The sequence below is a fragment of the Dama dama genome, chromosome 7 (assembly GCF_033118175.1).
Source record: "Dama dama isolate Ldn47 chromosome 7, ASM3311817v1, whole genome shotgun sequence".
Classification (NCBI taxonomy): Eukaryota; Metazoa; Chordata; class Mammalia; order Artiodactyla; family Cervidae; genus Dama; species Dama dama.
In genome coordinates, this window is record NC_083687.1 from 12,564,623 (window position 1) to 12,586,034 (window position 21,412).

Consider the following 21,412-nt stretch of genomic DNA (forward strand, 5'->3'; position numbering starts at 1 on the left):
GTTTTAAATCCCTTGCTATTCTGAAGAATATTTTTTAAAGTTCTTAAATAATAAACTTCAGTTTTTGCACAAAGTAGCCCTTAGTTTCATGACATTATTTCCAAAATGGAGGGTCAGAGCGTAAGCATCAAAAGTACAGTGATACTTGCACACTTGTCTAAATTTAGAAGAAAGAACAAGTAGATTTCTCTAGTAGAGAGAGATGTGTCAAAAAGAAATATTTCCAGTATGGTGTTTGTTGAAATTTGTGTCAAGTATAACAGGTAAAGAGAAAGTTCACTTAGTCATCTGAATTACTTAGTTATTTAGAAGGCACATTTTGAAAACTCATTAGTTAACCTGGATTCAGTTGGAAAAGAGCCTCAAATTGTATGGAGATGTTATCTCTTTGCAAATTATTTCTCCCCAAGTAGATATTTTAGCTAATTTAGTGTATTAATGAGAATTTGTTAATTCAGTGTAACTACAGATTTTAATCGGAGAAGGAAATGGCAACCCACGCCAGTATTCTTGCCTGGGAAATCCCATGGAGGGAGGAGGAGCCTGGTGGCCTACAGTCCACGGGGTCACAAAAAGAGTTGGACACGACTTAGTGACTAAACAACAACAGATTTTAATATATTTAAATATTTACTTCCAAAAATGAGTAGAATTGTGTTGTCTTCTTAACCATTGTTGAAAGTTCCTTTTTCCTTAACATCATTCAGGGATTAGAGAAGTTGTCTGTGACCATTAAGAGAAATTGTTAAATCACTTATGGTTCCCACAAATTACTCAGATACTTGGCAGGTATTGCTCATTCTTCATTCTTTTGGGGAAAAACCAAATTGTTTTTTGAGAAAATCTTTGTACAGTTGTTTGTGCTCTCATGCTCTGTGGATGTGGGCAGTTGTCCTGCTTAGACAGCATCTCACCTTCAAAGAGGTTGTCTCTCTTTCTTTAAGTACCGGTTGACTCAGCATATTGATCTGCCTTTACCTTGTAATGCAGTCACTCTTAAAGCCAGGTTCCAGTCATAGAGCATAAACACAAAGTTCCTATGTCTGTTTACCTGTCAAGAGCTCAGTTGATGGACGTCATCTTTGGAAGACTGTCTGAGGAATATGGAGCTTATGATCTATTTTTCTAAGATTTCTTCTTGGATTGAGTCTGTCAGAGAGCAGTATGCCATGCTGTTTTGTCCTCTGCTTCCTGCTTTTGCTCATGAACTGTGTTTTGACCTTATGAGACAGTCTCTGCTGATGGATACTCTTAAGTGAAGAACCATCTGAAACCCACTATTAGAATTGTGTAAGGATGTTGATTAGGACATTGTTACCACATTATATAGTGTCTCCTTCATAAACATACACAGGAGGAACTCTTCTCTGGTTTTACTACAGGAATAATTATGCCTCTCCTCAGTTCTCCAAGTACCTGGATTGTTTTTATTATATGTTTCCTATGATTCATGTTTTAACTGGTTGTAGTCTAGTTGCAATGGCTTTATTCGGCTCAGAGCCAAATTTGGGGCCCACCTCTAACGGGTATTTAGGAAGGACCTCATGATAAGCATTTGCACTGACCTCGCCCGTACATAATTTCTTATTTATCTTCTTTATTTTCCCCTAATCATGTACTCTTCTGTCAAATTGTATATATATCATTCTAGGCTACTTTAAATCCCTTATAAAATAAAGCTGGATATATGTAAGTAAATTTAGAAATTAAAATTAGGATATTAAGAATCTAGTAAGCCAATTTTTTTTTTCAGGGAGGGGAGGCAAATATGAACGGATAACAAAACATTTAATTTTATTTAATGAATATTATTGTGTCCTAGGCAGTAGATTCATAGTCAACAGTAGATAAGTGACAATGGCATTCTCACATTATAATAACGGTTTTTAATGAATTTTATATTTCTCCCTTTTTTTTTTTTTTACTGTAGCAATTGTTTTTTATAAGGTGTGAATTAATTTTAGGACTTTATGACTTTACAATTGGGGGAAAAACTTACTGAGCAATGTGTCCTGGATTTTAGTTTGGAGAACCTGATCTTCATAAAGATAATTCCATTTTATGATGTTGTTCATGAAAACATGGTTTTATTTGTAGTTACAGTTTTTAAAATGTGATTAAAGAAGAACCTTCCCAACTATAATACAAGTAAGTATAAATAATAAAGGCAAAGCCAGTAGCTGGGGTTGTCCTTATCTCAGAAAGCTTGGCACCTGGAAAAAATAGTGAGCATTGAAATTAGATCTGAATTTGAATCCCACTGCAAATGAGTTATATACCCTTCGGTGAGTTGTTAATATTTATGACCATTAGTTTCTTATTTTGGAAGTAAATGATCTCACAAAGTTATCATAAGGATTAAATGAAATATTTCCCAAATAATATGGGGCATGATCAGCTATTCAGTAGTTTGAATTTCTTCTTCTCTGAGTATTCAATTGATTTTATCAGGTGATTTTTTAAAAATTATTAGGAATTTCTTCTTTGGGTAATTACAGTTTAGGATGAAAAATGTGGTTTCCTCTTTCTTTGAATATTGCCTTGATTAGTGATAGAACAGGTTAGGTTGAAGCAAGTTAAATGCTTAAAAAGATGAAGGAAGGGATGGAACATGTATTTGCTTTAGCAGCTTTGGCCATGGGATTACTAATAATCTGAGAGCAGTTTCTCTGAAGAATTCCTGTTTGTTCCCTTTTGTAGGTAAAATATGTTTTAAAAGGTGGGAGTGTATGTCCTTTGAAGTAAATATAATTAGTCTGTTCTAAGGAAATCATGCAATTATGGAAGAAGCAATGTGAGCAAAGATGTCTATTTTAGTAGTGTTTATATTATTAGTGTGTATGAATGAATGAAATAGCTATAATGCCCATCAATAAGACAGTGAGTAGCTTGTGGTTCACATATTTTTGAAATTACGGTAAATGAATGTTTGGTAAAATGGAAAATGCTTATGAGTTAGATAATGAGGGTAAAATTTATTTATATACTTTGAGGATAGCCATATAGGTATATTTGATGGAAATATAGTTGTTAGTAGTGGTTTTATGAAAGTTAGAAAATATGCCTCTTTTTGTTTGTTTTAGGGTAACAAAAAAAGCACAGATGACTTATGCTTCTAACTTTAGTGACAACCTTATTAAAAGATATAAGTTCATTTTTAAAAAAAGAGGATAGAAAAATATATATTAAAAAGCAAAGGTGTTAAAATCTTGAGTATATTAGACACTGCTTCTCTGCTTATGTGTATATACCTGAATGAGTTTACATTTTTTCCCCATAGATGGGCTAATCCTTCACTTCTAAAACCTGTTCTCTTTCCCATTAGCAGTATAACAAGAGTCTGTTTAATGGTTGCAGTGTATGGTACATGTAATATATACCATAGTTTGTAAACTCTCCTGTATTGGATATTACAGTAGTTTGTAGTTTTGTTCTTGTGAACAAGCTGCAGTGAACATTTGTGTATTTTGAATCCAACTTACATGTTTATATTTTTTGTTTGTTTTTATTTCTGTTGCATATTTATATTTTAAATATATAAATTTAAATATATAAATATATTTTATATATTTTTAAACCCCATTTTTTAAAAAGTATAATAGTTATACTGTGTTATTGGGCATTCTTTGCTTTCGTGTATGTTTCATCATCCCAGTAGTTAGATGGTTAAGTTCTGTGATATCAGGTACTATGTTTAATGTTTCTTTTGTATCCACAAAAAATCTCATGAAGGAGAAATTTCAGTAAATACCTAGGAAGTGATATTTTGGTAATTATGAGGTACCACATCATTGACTACTTTAGTGTTTTAGTGTCACAGGAAGTAGTATAGTAAAAATCTCCCCTTGATAAAGTAATGTATATATATATTTTTTTAAAGTAATGTATATTGAGTGAAAGTTACTTCTTTTGAAATACTTTTCATTAATATTATTCTAAGTTCAATGTAAGATCACCAGGAAAACTTTTTCCATATGAGATGCAATTAATAATAGTAGGACACATTTTAGAAAAGAAACAGAGTCCATACAACTAGAATATATTTTAAATGGACTGAACTGTTAAGTTGAACTTGCTTTTCTGTTATGGTATAGTGGCTAAAGAGTTCATGCTTGAAACACACACATGGAGAATCCCAGCTCTGCCATTTTCTGTCTGTGTAGGTACTTTAGTCAACCTCTCATCTGTAAAGTGGAAATAATAATAATGTCTTCTTATAAAGTTGTGATGCAGGTGTTCATTCATGTAAAAATTAAAGCCAGTGCTTAACAGTAATAAACACTCAATACAAATGTAAGCTTTTAACATTAATATCAATTTCTTATTGGATGCTGTTGAACTTAGAAGAATTGAGGGCCAAATGATAAAGTTGAAGTTTTTTCTTTTCTATTTCATTTTTATATTTTTGTTAAGCATTTATTCAGACTGGACCATAAGCCAGGCGTTACTGTAAGTCCTGTGTAATATAGTACTGACTAAAACAGAAGACCCTTTCTGCCTGCAAGGTGCTTATGAGTGGAAAAGACAAACATCATCATGTCTCATATCTGAACTTTACCATGGACCAGGCCCTTTTCTAAACCTATTACAAAAGTTATCACATTTAATCCTAACAAACATCCCACAGATGACATGTAAACATTATCCTCATTTTATATATGAGGCTGAGAGAATTTAATTAACTTCCTCAAAGTTATATAGCTTCTGACTGGCAGAACTGGAATTAAATTCAGGTATTCTTAATGCCAAAGCCCCAGTCCTTATTTAACCACTCTGCTGGATGGTAGATAAACATACAGTAATAAATTGTGATTATTGAAGTTTGCAGGGTACTGATTAACCCTAGCCTTCCTTTTGCTGAATAGATACAGAAGTCAAATAGAGATAAAAATATGTACTTTTTAATTGAACAGCTGATACGTGGAATGATCTGGACAGGCAGCTCCAACAGGGCCTCTTCTTTCTTCCCCAGTGAATTGAATTTGCACACTCAGGCACAGGCAGGTCAGCTAGAAACCTGTGGCATTCCTTGCTCCTGGAGGCACCAACAGGCTCCCCAGCAGAGGAGAGGGAGGAAGCGCTCAGCCTACAGGTAGGCTGGCAAGACTTTGAGGTGGAGAGCTGAGGAGGTAGGGTCACACAGGAGCAATGGCCATTTTCCCAATCTCAGGAGAATCTGAGAGGGGTTCTGGGAGGAGTATAACTTCCTTGGTACTTCCAAGAAGGAAGAAGGTCCTATTTCCTGGGTTTGTAGGAACAAGGGGAGCAGAAGATAAAAGGACCCCTGTCCCTTCATGTAGAATAAGTAAGGAAACAAGGAGGGTGTTGTGACAGAGCATAGCTGCTTGAGGAGTTATACTAACTCTTAGAAACATCTCTTAGATACATTTAAGGCAGGGCTTGAAGGATAAGGATTCGGCTGTGGCGGAGGGCGGGCGTAGTAGAGTTGAAAGTGGGGAGAAAGGCATCTCAGGGACCAGGGACAGCCTCTGTGAGGAGTTTAAGGAACTGAAAGGAGTCAGCATGTTCAGAACATGTTGAGGGGAAGGAAGGAGTTGCATAGAAACAGGCCGGAGTGGTTATTGGTGGTCAGGTCACCTGAGCCTCGTAGGTTGTGACAGGAAATGTGCCTTTTATTTTATATGCTCAGGACATTCCTTGAAGGATTTGAAGCAGGGGAGTGGTGTCATCTAATTTATATTTTTAAAGGATTGTATTAGGTGTTGGGGGGGGGGTACATTGTGTGTGTCGTGCTCAGTTCTGTCTGACTGCAACCCCGTGGACCGTAGCCCATGAGGCTCCTCTGTCCATGGGACTTCCCAGGCAAGAATACTGGAGTGGGTTGCCATTTCTGATCAAAAGTACGCCTCCTGTGTCTCCTGCATTAGCAGGTGAATTTTTTTTTTTTAATACCACTGAGCCACCTGGGAAGCTGGAGAGTCCTTTAGAAGGGAATAAAACAGGAGGCAGGGAGATGAGTATTGGAAGATGCTCTGCTGATGAGTGTGACTTGGACTAGGATGGAAGCCCTGAAAATGAAGAGAAGTTGAATTTGAGGTGTATCTTGGAGGCGGAAACCACAAGACTTTCTGATGGATTTGGGTGGGGCCAGGAGACGGGGCGGGGATGGGGGGGGCGGGGCGGGGAATAAAGGATGACACTTCAAATGTCTAGCTTGAGCAACTGAATGGGAAAGTCTATTTGTTGAGATGAAGGAGGCAGGGAGAGGAACAGTTCTGGGTGTTCTGAACTTGGCTAAATTTAAGTTGTCCAGCTAGGTAGTCAGGTTCTGAGAAGAGATTTCAGTGGGAAACATAGATTTGGGAGTTTTCAATATGCAGATGGCATTTAATTTAGTCATGGGTGTAGATGAGAACATCTATGAGAACATAGAAGAGAGAAGAGAAGAGGGCCTGGTACTGTGTCCTAAAGAACTCCAGCATGCAGAGTCTGAGTAGAGGAACCATAGAGAAGGAGCTACTGTGGGAGTCATAGAAAACCAGGAGAGCGACTTCCCGGGGGAGCCAGTGGCTAAGGCTTCACACTTCCAGTGCAGGGGGCCTGTTTGAACCCTGGTCAGGGAACTAGATCCCACATCCCATAACTAAGAGTTCTTATGCCACAACTAAAGATCCAAGGTGTCCCAGCTAAGACCTGGTGCAGCCAAATAGGCAATACATAAATATTTAAAAATTAATAAGTACTACAAAGAAAAAGCCAGTAGAATGTGCTGACAGGGACCCTAGGTTAGAGTTGTTTAGAGGAAGGGAAAGTGTTAACCACATCAGTTGCTAATACAGAAAAGTGGCCATTTGGTAATAGAGGTATTAACGACCTGAAAAGAGTGGTTTCAGTGGAGTGGATTGAGGAAAGAATGGAAGCAGAGGAAATAGTGCTTCGCAAACCGTAAGATGTGTGTGAATTACTTGGAGATCTTGTCAAAATGAGATTCTACTTTGGGGCCTGAGACTCTCCATTTCTAAAGACCCCCCAGATAGTACAGTGCTGCTGGTTCATGAAGTACCAGAGGTACAGACTAATGGTCCTCAGAGTTCACTGTGTGTTAGAATTATGTGGTCAGCTTGATAAAAAAAATAGGATTCGGAGTTTCTGATTCAGTAGTTCTGGGATGTCACCTGAGCATTTACATTTTTCATAAGTTCCTGGGTGGCATTGATGCTGCTGGTCTAGAAATCACATTTTGAGAACTGCTAGGGAATTTTAACTGTAATGGGGAGGTTTCAAGGGAAATTTTTTGTTTGTTGAGGATGAAAAATAACTGCGCATACTTACACTGGTGAGAATGATCCAGGAGAAGAGAATAAAGAGAAAAAGGGAACAAAGGAGTTAATTCCTTGAGAATATGAGGGAGGATGGCACCAAAGCATGTATTGAGGTCTTGGATTTTTGTAAGAAAGGGAGTGTGTCCTTAGTCACAGAACGAGAAAAAGCAGAGAAGATGGATCCCAGTGTAGATGGGTATGTAGGTAGGTTTACTGGGAGACAGATGGAGCTCCCATTTGATGTTTTCTATTTTCTCAGTGAAGGCAAGAGCAGCTCCTGAGGGAGGAGGGTAAGTGGAGGTTTGAGGAGAGAGATGGTGTCAGATGCAGTTTGAGTAGAAAAATGGACTTAGTAAAAAAGTGGCAGCATTGGGAGCCTTATTTGTGATTAAGATCAGAAATTAAGAATGAAACCATTCTGTATGATTGTGCATTCTTTTTTCTTCAACCACAGTTTTTGGATTCTCAACAAGGAGAATAAATAGTTAAGATCATCTAAAGTTAGAGTTTATCTGGGTGAGTATATCAGAGGGGGTAGGGAGTTTTATAAGAGAATACAGTCTAAGGCAGGCAAGAAGGGAAATGAAGACTGGAGGGCTGAAGGATAGAAACAGTCAATGAATTGTTGTAGTCAGGATACAAATACGCTAATAGGAGCAAACTAAAAGGCATAGGAAGTTTGCGATGTCATTCACCATATTGTAGGCAGGCAGCTTTTGGTGGTGATAGAGGGCCCAGGGTGTGACCCTGGAGGTGGAGTTTGGATGACCTTGGACAGGGTGGAGTTTCCTGAAGAGGCCAGGAAACCAAGAGGCCAGGAAGTTGCCTGTAACCTCCACCTGGATGCTGAAGTTGCCAAGAATGATGACAGAAGTTGGGAGGGAAGAGAGACTTTGAGATAGGAACTAACTTTTTGGTGAGTGATGGAAAATTCCAAGTGAGTGGATAACAGCAACTGAGAGGGAAAGATGGTGGTGAGCAGGAGCTTTTGTAAATCAAAGGGAAAGTCATGGTCTGGAAGTGGAAACAGTTGGCAAAGAGAACACCTACCCCCCCACCTGCTAGCCGCAAGGCGCCTGGGATACGGGAGAGTCCACTCTAAGGCGTGGCTGTCAGAGGAGTGTCTTCAAGGGACAGCCTAGTTCTGTTAAAGCAAGGAGATGGAGGAAAAGTTCAGAAGTTGAAGATTTACCAGAGTTTATTACACACTGGGAATTGAAAGGCAGGGACAGAGTATAAGCATTTAGGAGCGAAGGGAGGGGAACTTCTGGAGCCATTACATAGTCATATGGGAAAGAGTTTGGTAAGAATAGATAATCAGAAAGTCTTGAATGTGCAGATTAAAGATTGAGATAAACAGGGGAGTGAGACATGATGGAATTAGCCTGTACAGTCTCTAAAAATAATTAAGATACACATCATGTTTCTTGCTGTAGCTGTCCTGCGTGGTCTAGCCTTTGCCTATATCTCTGATCTTACTCTTTTCCAAGCTCCCCATATTCCCTATGCTCTGTCTACACAGGCTGTTTCTCCTGTCACTCCAGCATGCCCTTGCTCTTCTGAGAGGCAGCATAGCAAAGTGGTTGATAGCAGGAGCTCAGGGTCCAGCCTTCCTGCACTGTTACTTTCTAGATTTGTGATTGTGGACAAGTTATTTAACCTCCCTGTGCTTCAGTTTCCTTATTTGTAAATGGGAATGATAATAAAGACTCAGTAAACGTTAATATTAATAATAGTTTTCTGCTTGAGGCTCTTTTCCCCTTTATCTTTACATGGTTGCTACTTATCATTCACTTCCCTCAGCTCAAATGTACTTCCTCCAACATCATAGCTAATGTAGCTTAGCTCCACCAGCTTTCTGTCGCTCTTTATCCCATTATTCTGTTTTATTTAGTCATAGCATTTATCACTATTTGAAATTTATTTTATTATTCTGCCCTTCCCCTCTCCCCCTATTCCCTGAGGTCAGAGATATGTTAATTTATTCCTGACTGTTACCTGAGCTTCTAGAAAGTGACAAATACTTTGTATTTCATAAAGAAATTTTTATGCCAACTCACTGTCCTGAAAACATGGTGGTTTCCAAGGTCTCTGATCAGGCAGCATTTGGTGGCAAAGAGACAGTGAGGCCTCGGCCAAGGAGATGGACGGAATCCAGCTCTTTGTCCCAATCTATTGGCTCATCTAGATCAGGTGGCTGCCTATTTTTGTGTTATTGGGACACAGCCACATCCATGTAAAAATTTATTATCTGCTGCTTTCCAGTTCCAACCATGGAGTTGAGTTGTTGAGACAGAGACCCTACGCCTCACAAAGTTTAAAATACTTACTCTCTAGCCCTTCACGGAAAAAGTCTGCTGATCCTTGATTTAGATGCATAGGAAAAAAAAGATAAGAAGGAAACACCAAAAATGATTAACAGATTACTTTGCTTAGTGGGCTTATAGGTCATTTTAAGTTTTATGTTCAGTTATTTTGTATTTTATTATAAGCCCATTTAATTTAGAAATCAAATAGCCTTATAAATGCTAATTTTGATATATTTAGAGAACATTTAATGAATTTTTTATGGTTTTCTTTTTTTTTTTTTTCCTTAGTGCTGCTTTTGACACGAAAACTGGGTTACGTGTCGCAGTGAAGAAGCTATCGAGACCGTTTCAGTCCATTATTCATGCCAAAAGAACCTACAGAGAACTGCGGTTACTTAAACATATGAAGCATGAAAATGTAAGTTATTAATTCAAGGCAGAATAAATTCTGCTGTTTAATAGACTAGAAGAATTGTGTTTTAATTACTGCAAATGGAAATGCATTAGAGTACATTAAACTTTGGACCATCCTTCTTATACTGGGGTGTTAGAGGCCACTGCATGTCATGTAGCTACTGAAAGACTTGGGATGAAATTGGTACATACTCCTGGAGTTGGAGTTTTACTTAAAGATTTTTACAGGGAAAGCCTATAAATTTTTTTTTAAATAAAAGTGAGTATTATGAGATAAAGCAAAATTCACAAGGATTTTTAAGAGAAGGTACTACAAAGAAGTTTTGTATTCTTGTTTTACTTAGGACTATATTATCAGAGTTTGGGAATCCATGGTATTTTGTGGTGTTATGGGTGTTTTCAGTGGAGAAGTTTGAGAAAGAGTGCCTTAGGTTCACTGAATGGGTATCATTTTCTAGATAATTTAATATTTTAATTTTTCCTCTGAATCTTCAAAAGACAGCTTTTCCAGATTCAGGTATTTTAATAATGTGACACAGACATTGTTTAAGTTAAATATAATGTTTTCTTTGCTGTCAGTTTGGAAATTTGAAAACAAAGCCATCCTGCAAAGGAGGGCTTGTAAATCCTAATAGCGTAAATAAATGAATGCAGTTGGATTATTAGAGGAAAGTGAAAAAAAAATTGACTGAGGACACTTATTTTCCATTTCAAAATCAAGTTTAAAAAAGATTTATGTGATTGCTGTATGAAAGAAATTGTAAAATTTGTAGTATTTTAGAAATAGTGGCCATAGAGATTTTAGAATCATTTGACCCAATTGATGGTTACTGTGTAGGAAAAAAATCACAATCTAAAAATTACCTGGCTATTCAGACTTTTTTCTGTTTCACTTATTGAATTTTTTTGTCTTCAGAGTAAGAAAAATGTATCAAAATACATTTGTTTCACAAAATGCAGATTTCTTCTAAATTGAGAGCATGGTGACTTAAATTTGGAGTTGGATTATGGATTCTGCTTATTTATTTTCATGTTTTAATTGCATACTGTGAGAAAGTCCCGTTTTCCACAGACAGCTTCCTTTCCTAGGTGTAGTTTTATATGAGCTTCATGTGCAAACTTGAATTTTTAAAAAGTTCAGTGCAGAGCTGCAGCCTTCCTAATCAGTGACATGTTTATAAGAAGCTGAAATATGTGGAAAGAGCTGGCTGGAGAAGCTTCATTCCGAAGTCTGCATAAAATCAAGGTGGCCTGGCAGCTTAACTGATGGGTTTACATATGGTTTTTAACACAGTTGATTATGTATGCTGTTTTTCATTACACGTTAATAAATGTGACAGAGACACTGTCATAGCTTTTTAAATATAAAGAATACTTTGAAAATGGAATGCAAGCCAAACATTTATGGAACCCCAAAGCACCTCCAAGAGGCCCCAGGATCCCACTGATGTTGCCTATGCTAATTTAAGACCGTCTAGTTTTAGAAGATTACCAGCGCTATAATTTATTGTTCTGCTTTATTTCATGGTCATTTTAAGCCAGTGTTTATGGCAAAAAATTATTTTGGGTTATCTGAATCCATGCCTTGGCTTTTCTAATCACTAAAGCAACCTTATTTAGTATTTTCTATTTTAATTTTCTGTTCTGAGATCCTTTGAAGTGTGTCTTGTATGATATTGGGCTGGTTACATTTGGGCCATTCTGTGTTTGTAGAAACGAAGAGGCCACGGTGATAGGATGCAATTACAAGTTTAATTGAGGATTTTAAGAGGAATTCCTTTATCTTCTTTTTCTTTCATTTTTTAAAAAATAACTGTTCTGGGCCACTGTCCCAAGCTTTAGCTCACTGTTAGGCCTCCATCGACAGCAGCAGCAATAGCAACTTAAAACTCTTAAAAAATTTAAGTATTGCTACCAAATAGAATTTTTAGGTGCCAGGTATACAAATGATCTTTTACGCAAAAATGCCTCTGACTTACAATTCATAGTTTATCTTAAGTTATTTATATTATTAGTGATAATGAATGGCATATACAATTTTTGTATGGATTTACAAGAGCTAGGGGATGTCCTCTATGAGTGGTAAGAGTTACTCACAACAAACTTACAACTGAACTTTTGACCTTGATCTCATTAACACTTGGTCTAAGGCAGATTAAAGGGAAGCAGACTGCTGGCTGCATCCTTTTGCTAAGTTACTATTGCCTGGTTAAGGGCCTGGAGATCTGTGCATTTTAAAATTTAAAAATGATTAAGGGAATCCTTTTATAAATTTTACTTGGGAGTCTTAGATTTAATCTTACTATGATAGAGCAAGTGGTTTTTGTGTTTTGTGTTAAATACATTAAATATTGTCTTTGGTCACTGAGCTAAAGTGATTTTTGAGTTGTGTCAGTTTAATAAAGATGTATAACTTCTGTCTGTTAACTTTTGGATCATTATAGAACAGTGATTCAGATATCTCTGTCATCAGAGATATTTGCTGATTATTTGCATTATAACTGTCTTTTTAAAGTGTTTAATTCCTAAGTTACTTTTTAAAGTGTCTTAAAGCATATAGTGGCAAAAAAAGTAGGGAAATAGGCTAAAATATAATTTGAATTACAAGCAAATTTCCATTTAAAAAATGAGAAATGAATTGATTATGGAATGTTCCCCTGATCTACTTTAATGCTGGGAAACTTTTGTTTCATAGTATTTTCTTATGATTAATACTCCATAAATATGACGAACATTTCACGGAAAGATGGGCACAGTGAAAGAAATGGCAAGGACCTACCAGAAGCAGAAGAGATTAAAAAGAGGTGGCAAGAATACACAGAAGAACTATAAAAAAAGGTCTTAAAGACAGATAACCATGATGGTGTGGTCACTCACCTAGACCCAGACATCCTGGGCTTGAAGTCAGGCGGACCTTAGGAAACATTACTACCAACAAAACTAGTGGAGGTGATGGGATCCCAGCTGAGCTTTTTAAAATCCTGAAAGATGATGCTGTTTAAGTGCTGCACTGAGTATGCCAGCAAATTTGGAAAACTCAACAGTGGCCACAGGACTGGAAAAGTTCAGTTTTCATTACAATCCAAAAGAAGGGCAATGCCAAAGAATGTTCAAACTACTGTACAGTAGTGCTCCTTTCACATGCTGGCAAAGTAATGCTCAAAATCCTTCAAGTAGGCTTCAGCAGGATATGAATCAAGAACTTCCAGATGTACAAGCTGGATTTAGAAAAGGCAGAGGAACCAGAGATCAAGTTACCAACATCCACTGGATCATAGAAAAAGCAAGGGAATTCCAGAAACACGTCTGCTTCATTGACTATGCTAAAGTCTTTGACGGTGTGGATCACAACAAGCTCTGGAAAATTCTTAAAGAAATGGGAGTACTAAACCACCTTACCTGTTTTCTGAGAAATCTGTATGCAGGTAAAGAAGCAACAGTTAGAACCGGACATGGGGCAATGGACTGGTTCAAAATTGGGAAAGGAGTCCGTCAAGGCTGTATATTGTCACCCTGCTTATTTAACTTATATGCAGAGTACATCATGTGAAATGCCAGGCTGGATGAATCACAAGCTGAAATCAAGATTGCCAGGAGAAATATCAACAACCTCAAATGTACAAATGATACACCACTCTAATGACACAAAACGAAGAGGAACTAAAGAGCCTCTTGATTAGGGTGAAGGAGGAGAGTGAAAAACCTGGCTTAAAATTCAGCTTTCAAAAAACCAAGATCATGGCATCTAGTCCCATCACTTCATGGCAAATAGTTGTGGAAAAGTGGAAGCAATGTCAGAGTTTATTTTCTTGGGCTCCAAAATCACTGCAGATGGTGACTGCAGCCATGAAATTAAAAGACACTTGTTCATTAGACAAACCTAGACAGCATATTAAAAAGCAGAGACATAACTTTGCAGACAAAGGTTTGTATCGTCAAAGCTATGATTTTTCCCGTAGTCATGTAAGGGTGTGAGTCTAGGTGCTAAGTTGTGTCTGACTCTTTTGCAACCCTGTAGACCACAGCCCATCAGGCTACTCTGTCCATGGGATTTCCTGGGAAAGAATACTGGAGTGGGTTGCTGTTTCCTTCTCCAGGGGATCTTCCTGACCCAGGAATCGAACCTGCATCTCCTGCATAGGAGGTCGGATTCTTTACCACTGAACCACCAGGAAAGCCTACAACGAGTGTGAGAGTTGGACCATAAAGACAGCTGAGTATTGAACAATTGATGGTTTTAGTTGTTCCATGGTATGTGGGATCTTGCTGGATCAGGGATCAAACCCATGTTTCTGGCATTGGCAGGTAGATTCTTTATCACTGAGTCACCAGGGAAACCCAATTGAAAAACAATTGAGGACATGAGAATAGTCATATGTTAAGTCACAAGGAAGGATATAAAAGTATACATAGTATTACTCCAGGTTAATTTATGTACATCAGAAAAATCGAAGTATCTCAAAATATTAGTGTTAGTGATAATGGATAGTACTATTGTAGATAATTTTGGTTTTCTTATGTCTGGTTGTCTGAATAAGAAGATGATTGATAACTATCTTTGCTTTGGAAAAAGATGCAAAACTTTCCAGGGCCTTTTTTTAGTTTGTTTCTCTTTTGGGTTCAGCCTGTAATAGAAACTGGTTTTAAAAATTGGTATTTGGTTGAATGGCATAACTTTCTGATTAGAAGTGCTCTTTTTCATGATAATATTTCGAGTGTTAGTATATTTTACTTTTAGAGCTGTTTATTTAGGTTGGTTGGTTAGAGCAGCATGCTGAAGTCTGCAGTTATGGGTCAGTTTTCATGAAGGCCACTTAGCTTTTGTATGTTTCACTTCCAGATACTCTTAAATCTTGCTGGGCATATTACACAAGAATTATGTGTCTTGCTTGCCTTCTTAGTGCCTAGCTTTGTAGAAATGAGTCGTCTGGGTTTCAGGAGGAACGGAGGAAGAGGGGTATGGTAAATGTGGATTGAATGAGTGAAAGGCACTCAGTCGTGTCCGACCCTGAGACCCCATGGACTATATAGTCCATGGAATTCTCCAGGCCAGAATACTGGAGTGGGTAGCCATTCCCTTCTCCAGGGGATCTTCCCAACCCAGGGATCGAACCCAGGTCTCCTGCATTGCAGGCGGATTCTTTTACCTGCTAAGCTACCAGGGAAGCCCAAGAATACTGGGGTGGGTAGCCTATTCCTTCTCCAGCAGATTCAAATCAGCATAAATCCATGACCAGAAAAACTGCTCAAAGACAGTAGGTTACTGAGTATTAAGTAGCTCTTTGTTTTATCTTTGTGTAAGGTTAGCTTTTTTTTTTCCTTCGGTTTTTATAGTCTGATCTAAATACCTGATACTGATTAAGGGAGTTACCTTGGGACTTCTCCTAGTGGTCCAGTAGTTAAGAATCTGCCTGCTAATGCAGAGGACATGGGTTTCATCCCTGATGGGGGAAGATTCCACATGCTGTGAGACAACTACGCCCGTGCGTCGCAACTACTGGGTCCTCGATCTGTAGCCCGCGGGCCACAGCTGCTGCAGTCTGAGAGCTCAAGGGCTTCTTGTTGCTCTGCAACAGGAGAAACCACTGCAGTGAGAAGCCCAGGTACTGGCACAAAGTGTAGCCCCTGCTTGCTGCAACTGGAGAAAGCCCACCCGCAGTAATGAAGACCCAGTGCAGCCATAATAAATAAATAAATTTTAAAAATATATATTTATTTGGCTGCATTGGGCCTTAGTTGAGGCAGGATCTTCACTGAGGCATGCGGGATCTTTTGTTGTGGCTCCAGGGCTCAGTTGCCCCACAGCACATGGGATCTTAGTTCCCCAACGAGGGAGCAAACCCAAGTCCCCTGCACTGGAAGGCAAATTCTTAACCACTGGACCATCAGGGAAGTCCCAATAAATAAATTTTTAAAAAATAAAAAAATGATCTTAAGAATGTTATAAGAATAGTACCAAGAATATACTGAGAGGATATATTGGAGCTTTAAAATGTCAGTGTTGAAGATTATATGGTAATTTTTATTGAATAATAACATTTTAAAAGGAAAAATGATACTATAGCAACAACTGTAAAAGCACATCTTTTTTCTGTTAATCGTTAAATTATTAGTGCATGTGTGAGTTGAGTCCTAAATCTTTTTGCTTCCTGATAAACTAATGGCTGCATGTGACTAAATTCTAAAGACATGAAGATTTTAATGGTTTATTATGAAAAGTGATGTTTGACAAGTAAGAAGCAAAAGCGTAATTTGGGTAAAAAATGAATTGGAGTCATTAAGTATATGAGGATGTGACGTTATTGAACTAGGAGCAGGATTTAATAGGAATTATTTCCTGTTAAAATGACTGAGGCCTCATGGATAAGTTCAATATGTATTTACTGTTTGATTTTTATGTTTTGTTACAGGTGATTGGTCTGTTGGATGTTTTCACACCTGCAAGGTCTCTGGAGGAATTCAATGATGTGTGAGTAAATCTTTCGTGTTTGCCTTCCTCAGCTAGAGTTTGAAGATTACCAGGCCATCTTTACTCCTGAACCTCTTTGCAGTATTAGATTTAGATTCTTTATTCCTGTCACCCAACTCTTCTGGGGGATGGGGGATGGATACAGAAGAGTGTATTTGGGTGATATATATTCGTATTTTCATCATCTCAGGCACGTTGTGCCCTATTTGGAGAGACAGTGGTGGGTCCTGGCAAGAGTTCCATGGAGAAGAGTATAGGGAGTTTTGAGCGTGATTTTTATTCTCAAATCGCCTGTCCTAGCTTTTAAAAGGACATGTTTACATCGGGAAATGTAGTAGAGCCCGGTTCCATATCCTTTCTTCCATTTCTTTTATCCTTTGGGAAGTACAGGCTGACCTTTGAGGCACTGGATTTCTGCTCAGGGACAAGTTCAGACAGCTGAGAGATAGTGCTGATTGTCCCAGTTTTGTGACCATCTCCACTGTTTTACCCTGGGACACCTGGAAAGCAGGGCCTGAGATTCTCAGGAACCAGTAGTCAGGGTCTAGGGAAAATGAAACAGGGAGGGAGAGAAAGCTGCTATGAGGATACGTTATTAAGTTGGTCACCATTGTGAGCACCTGGGGTGAAAATTACCAAGGTCTTGTAGAAAGTTGTATGGAACGCAGCTCAGATGGAGAGCATTTATTACTGCCTCCTGACTCCACTGTGAAGAGTGCCCTCACCTGGGGCAGTAATGTCCTCACATGCCCAAGATGCACATGTGTGTGTGCAAGGTAGAGTCCAGAAGGTGTTGTGGGAGTTCCGCCTGTGTGAGTTCTCTATTGTTCCTTTTCCGAAATCTGAATTAGCATACCTCCCTCTGGTCCCCAGTTCACAGATATGCTATACCATAAGAGAGAAGGAGCACCTTGAGTTCAGAGAGTTAACACATTTTTTTTTTTTTTTTCATTTATTTTTATTAGTTGGAGGCTAATTACTTTACAATATTGTAGTGGGTTTTGTCATACATTGACATGAATCAGCCATGGAGTTACATGTATTCCCCATCCCTATCCCCCCTCCCACCTCCCTCTCTACCCGATCCCTTTTTGTCCTATTGAAATTTTGGTATTACTGGAAAGGATGACTGTGGTGAGAAATTGCAGGTCCTGGCTGCCCTTCACAGCCTCTACTCTCTATTGACGCCAAGGATGAACTTAACTCCACCCATCCTGAGTTCAGTTTCTCCTTCCCTTAGCCTAGGCCAAGTGCCCATTTCCCAGAGAGCAAGCTTGGTGGGTGGGGGAGATAAACTATGTTTGAGCTTGTGTGTTCTGTCTAATGAAAGGGGAAAAGAAATGTAGAATATTAATTAGAAAGAGAAGGAGGAAAGGTAACAAAAAATTTCCCACCACTTGAGGTTAGTTGGAATGTGATATGCCTGAGAGTAGACGATGAGGAAAGGGGAGTCCGGTCTGAGTGCGAGAACTCCCACCCCCATGAGCCTGGATCCTGCTGATGAGAGTTTGAGACCCAAGCAAAGGGAGGGGTAGGAGGTAATAACCAAGAACATCTGTGCTTCCTCAGCCCTGCTTGACATCACTACGGAGGCCTCCAAAGCCGCCTTACTGGGTGCTACCCAGGCAGGGACACGGCTGTTGCAGGTTGTTGAGTCCTGCTGTAGACTGTGCTTGGAAAAGAGAGTATTGCAGTGCTGCTTTTTTTTTTTTTTAAACATTAATTAATTTTTACTTTTTTGAGGAATTAATTTTTTAGAGCAGCTTTAGGTTTACAACAAAATTGAGAGCTTTCCCCATTATCAACATCACTCAACAAGAATGGTATATGTATATATATTTTTTTTACCAAGAATGAAGCTGTTTGACACGTCATAATTACCCAGAGTTCATAGTTTATTGTAGGAGTCACTCTTAGTATTGTACATTCTATGGATATAAACAAATATATAAAGTCATACCATTCGGATATGTTACAGTGTGTTCTCACTGCCCTAGGAATGATGCTTTTTTATATTCTACCTGTGGAAAAATTGCTAAAGTATTAATAATATACTTGGAAAACATTTGAATCAGGATTGAATTCTAGCTCAAAATGTTAGGTGCAATGAGGATTGAATTTTTTTTTTTTTTTTTTTTAAAGAAAGGAATTGATTTGTTGACCTGGGCTAATGCTGTATTTTGCCTCTCTCAGGCATACGAAATTGGATTATGAGCCTGTTTTCCTATGTCAACAGGCATATAAGGCTTTTGTCTTTAAGAGGTTAAGTTTTATCCATTGTAGGGCCTGTTGGCTCTTTTATCCATTTGAAGGCCCATTGACTACAAGCATACCCATTGAACAGAAGTTGCATTTATTTCTTCATTCATTCAACAAATACCAAGCAGGAATCGATTCTTTCTACTTAACAGTAGCTAGGTTCTATTTACTTACTAATTTCCAGCTTTATTGAGATATAACTGAAATACAACACTGTGTGATTTGGGTCATGATTCTTTATAAACAAGATCTTAGTTCGCCTGCTGGGAGCAAATCTCAGTACTGTGTTGAATACTTGCTGAGCAGAGTGTTAGAACAGGGCTCAGGATAATCAGAAACACTGGTCTTTTCCCTGATGAGTCAAAATCTTGTTAGGGGAAATAAGTTAAAGACACTTTGGGAACCCGTTACTCAGTTTGTACGGCACCACAGATGTCAGGCGAGTGTATGCTCCTCGGTTCTTTGTCTCGTCACAACAAAGATTTGGAGTGACGTACATTACAGCCCCCTCAGCGCGTCACAGCTCTTGGACAGACTGGGTTATAGCTCTTAAATAAATCAGTGTTACGGCTCAGTGTTACAGCTCTATTTTATTTAGATAAGAGCAGGAAAATCCATCTTCAAGGCATGAGGGCACGTCGATCCAAAGACGCGAAGAGGAGAGTACCACATCGTGTGGGGGGGAGAGAGACAGACAGACAGACAGACAGAGCGTATGCACTCGTGGGGGAGGGAGAGAGAGGGAGAGAGGGAGAACCCTTTGGCTCCTCTTTTTATATGCTCTTTTCTTCCCCCAGGTCTGTCCTATGCAAATTGGGCTTAGGCAGGAGCGCTGTTCTACCTGAAGTCCTCACTCCGGTCCTCGGTCCTCGGACCTTCCTTTGACCTTCCTCTGTTCTATTTTCACGGGCTTTTCCCCTTCCTTGTCTTTTAGCCACTGCCATTTTGGACTCCTTTTCCCTATTCTAACTACCTAACAAGTTGGCTATAAGACCTTGGACAAGTCACTTTGCCTCTCTGGGTCCCAGTTAATGTCGGTGTAAAATGATGAAAATTGGGGTGGTTCTCTTCTGAAGTGTTTTCAATCTCAGAGAATCTCTGAAAATATAATGATGAACCTAAGGGATGTCTTTTGGGAAATGTTTCATTGTTACCTTTTTATGATGTATGTATCACTGAGAAGAAAATTAGTGCTTTTTTAAGACTGGGGTTATTTCAGGTTTTGCCAAAGTCGTTTCGGAATTTGCACAAGAGGTCAAACATCTTCACTGACAGTTGCAGAGTGTGCAAATTTAAGTACTTTTAGAAAGCTGGCCTAACCTGGGCTCGGTGTTTGGCAACACAATACCTGCATTTCCTAAACGCGTTCAAATACACATTAAATAGCATAAACAAAGACCCAGTGTTCTGGCCAAATCAAACAGGCTGAAGGCTCAAATGATTCTGCAGGCTGCCGTGTTTAGAGCAGATAGTGATTTTGAAAAAGAATTTTCTGTGCTAATTAAAATCTCAATTTTGCATATTTATAGTTGGCTTTAAATCATGTCTTGTGTGTATCTGTCCCTTTACATTTCAGTCAGCACTTTTCATTTATCATACACTTCAACTTTTTACTGAATTTTAAATTTCTAGTTAATTTTAGGCACCCTACGTACTTTCATTTGTAAGACTATACTTTTGAGAAAGGAATAATAAACAGGTAGTGAGTTTTGATCGTTAGAAACAATGTTCAGTTACTGAATCTGATAGATAGACCTGGTGTTTGGAAAATGTGGCATTAAAAGATGAGTACTCCAAGTTGTTCTTGACTGCCATGTGATGTGGTTGTACAGATCACAAAATTTTATAAGATATAGCTAGATATTTTTAATGACTAGATATCATTTGGACATTTCTGTTTGCTTCTTGATGGTAATATTTGGCAGGAGGTGGCATGTATATACCTTAGTGAAGTCACTCAGTTGTGTCTGACTCTTTATGACCCCATGTAGCCCACCAGGCTCCTCCATCCATGGGATTTTCCAGGCAAGAATACTGGAGTGGGTTGCCATTTCTTTCTCCAGGGGATCTTTCTGACCCAGAGATCAAACTCGGGTATCCCGCATCACGGGCAGACTGTTTACCGTCTGAGTCACAAGGGAAGCCCTGTATATGCCTTATGCATTCTGCAAATATTTACTTGCCAGTAGAAATCCAGAATCTTGAAATAGCCAGTATTAGAATGTAACCCATAGAGTCAGCTGCAACTTTGTGCTGCAATGACATTGCCTCTTCTTAACTGTAGTGGTTCTGTGATCAAGTTTACTAGACAATGTGCTCGCTTCGGCAGCACATATACTAAAAAAGTTTACTAGACAATGAAGAGTTTTGGACTCTTAGTGTAAACAACTCAAGGGTTAGGTAAAAAACAGTCTTTGCCTACTCTTTTCTGCCATTTTCCCCCTCGTTTTACAACTTCCCATCCAGGGTTTGTTTACCCCTCTTGTTACAGTTCCTTATCTCTGCTTGGTTCGTGAAAAGAGGTGTGGAAGTGAGATTTTAGATTCTACTGTGATTGAGCAGAAGACCTGTAACAGGGTCAGTCAGCAGCCATTGTTTTAGTGAAAGCCAATGGACAGATAATTACCTAGTTTATTTAGCCTTCCACTAACTGAAAATGATTGCTCAACCACTAGGTG

General features: G+C 38.6%; 1 protein-coding gene across 3 annotated transcripts in view; it reads left to right on the plus strand.

Moving 5' to 3' along the window:
* MAPK14 (mitogen-activated protein kinase 14) overlaps positions 1-21,412 on the plus strand; it is a 74,290-nt gene that overhangs the window by 14,832 nt on the left and 38,046 nt on the right. For all 3 annotated transcript variants that reach the window (XM_061146538.1, XM_061146537.1, XM_061146535.1), the window contains exons 2-3: positions 9,881-10,010; positions 16,417-16,475. In XM_061146538.1, coding sequence (XP_061002521.1) covers positions 9,881-10,010; positions 16,417-16,475 — 189 coding nt within the window. The remainder of the gene's footprint in view (positions 1-9,880; positions 10,011-16,416; positions 16,476-21,412) is intronic.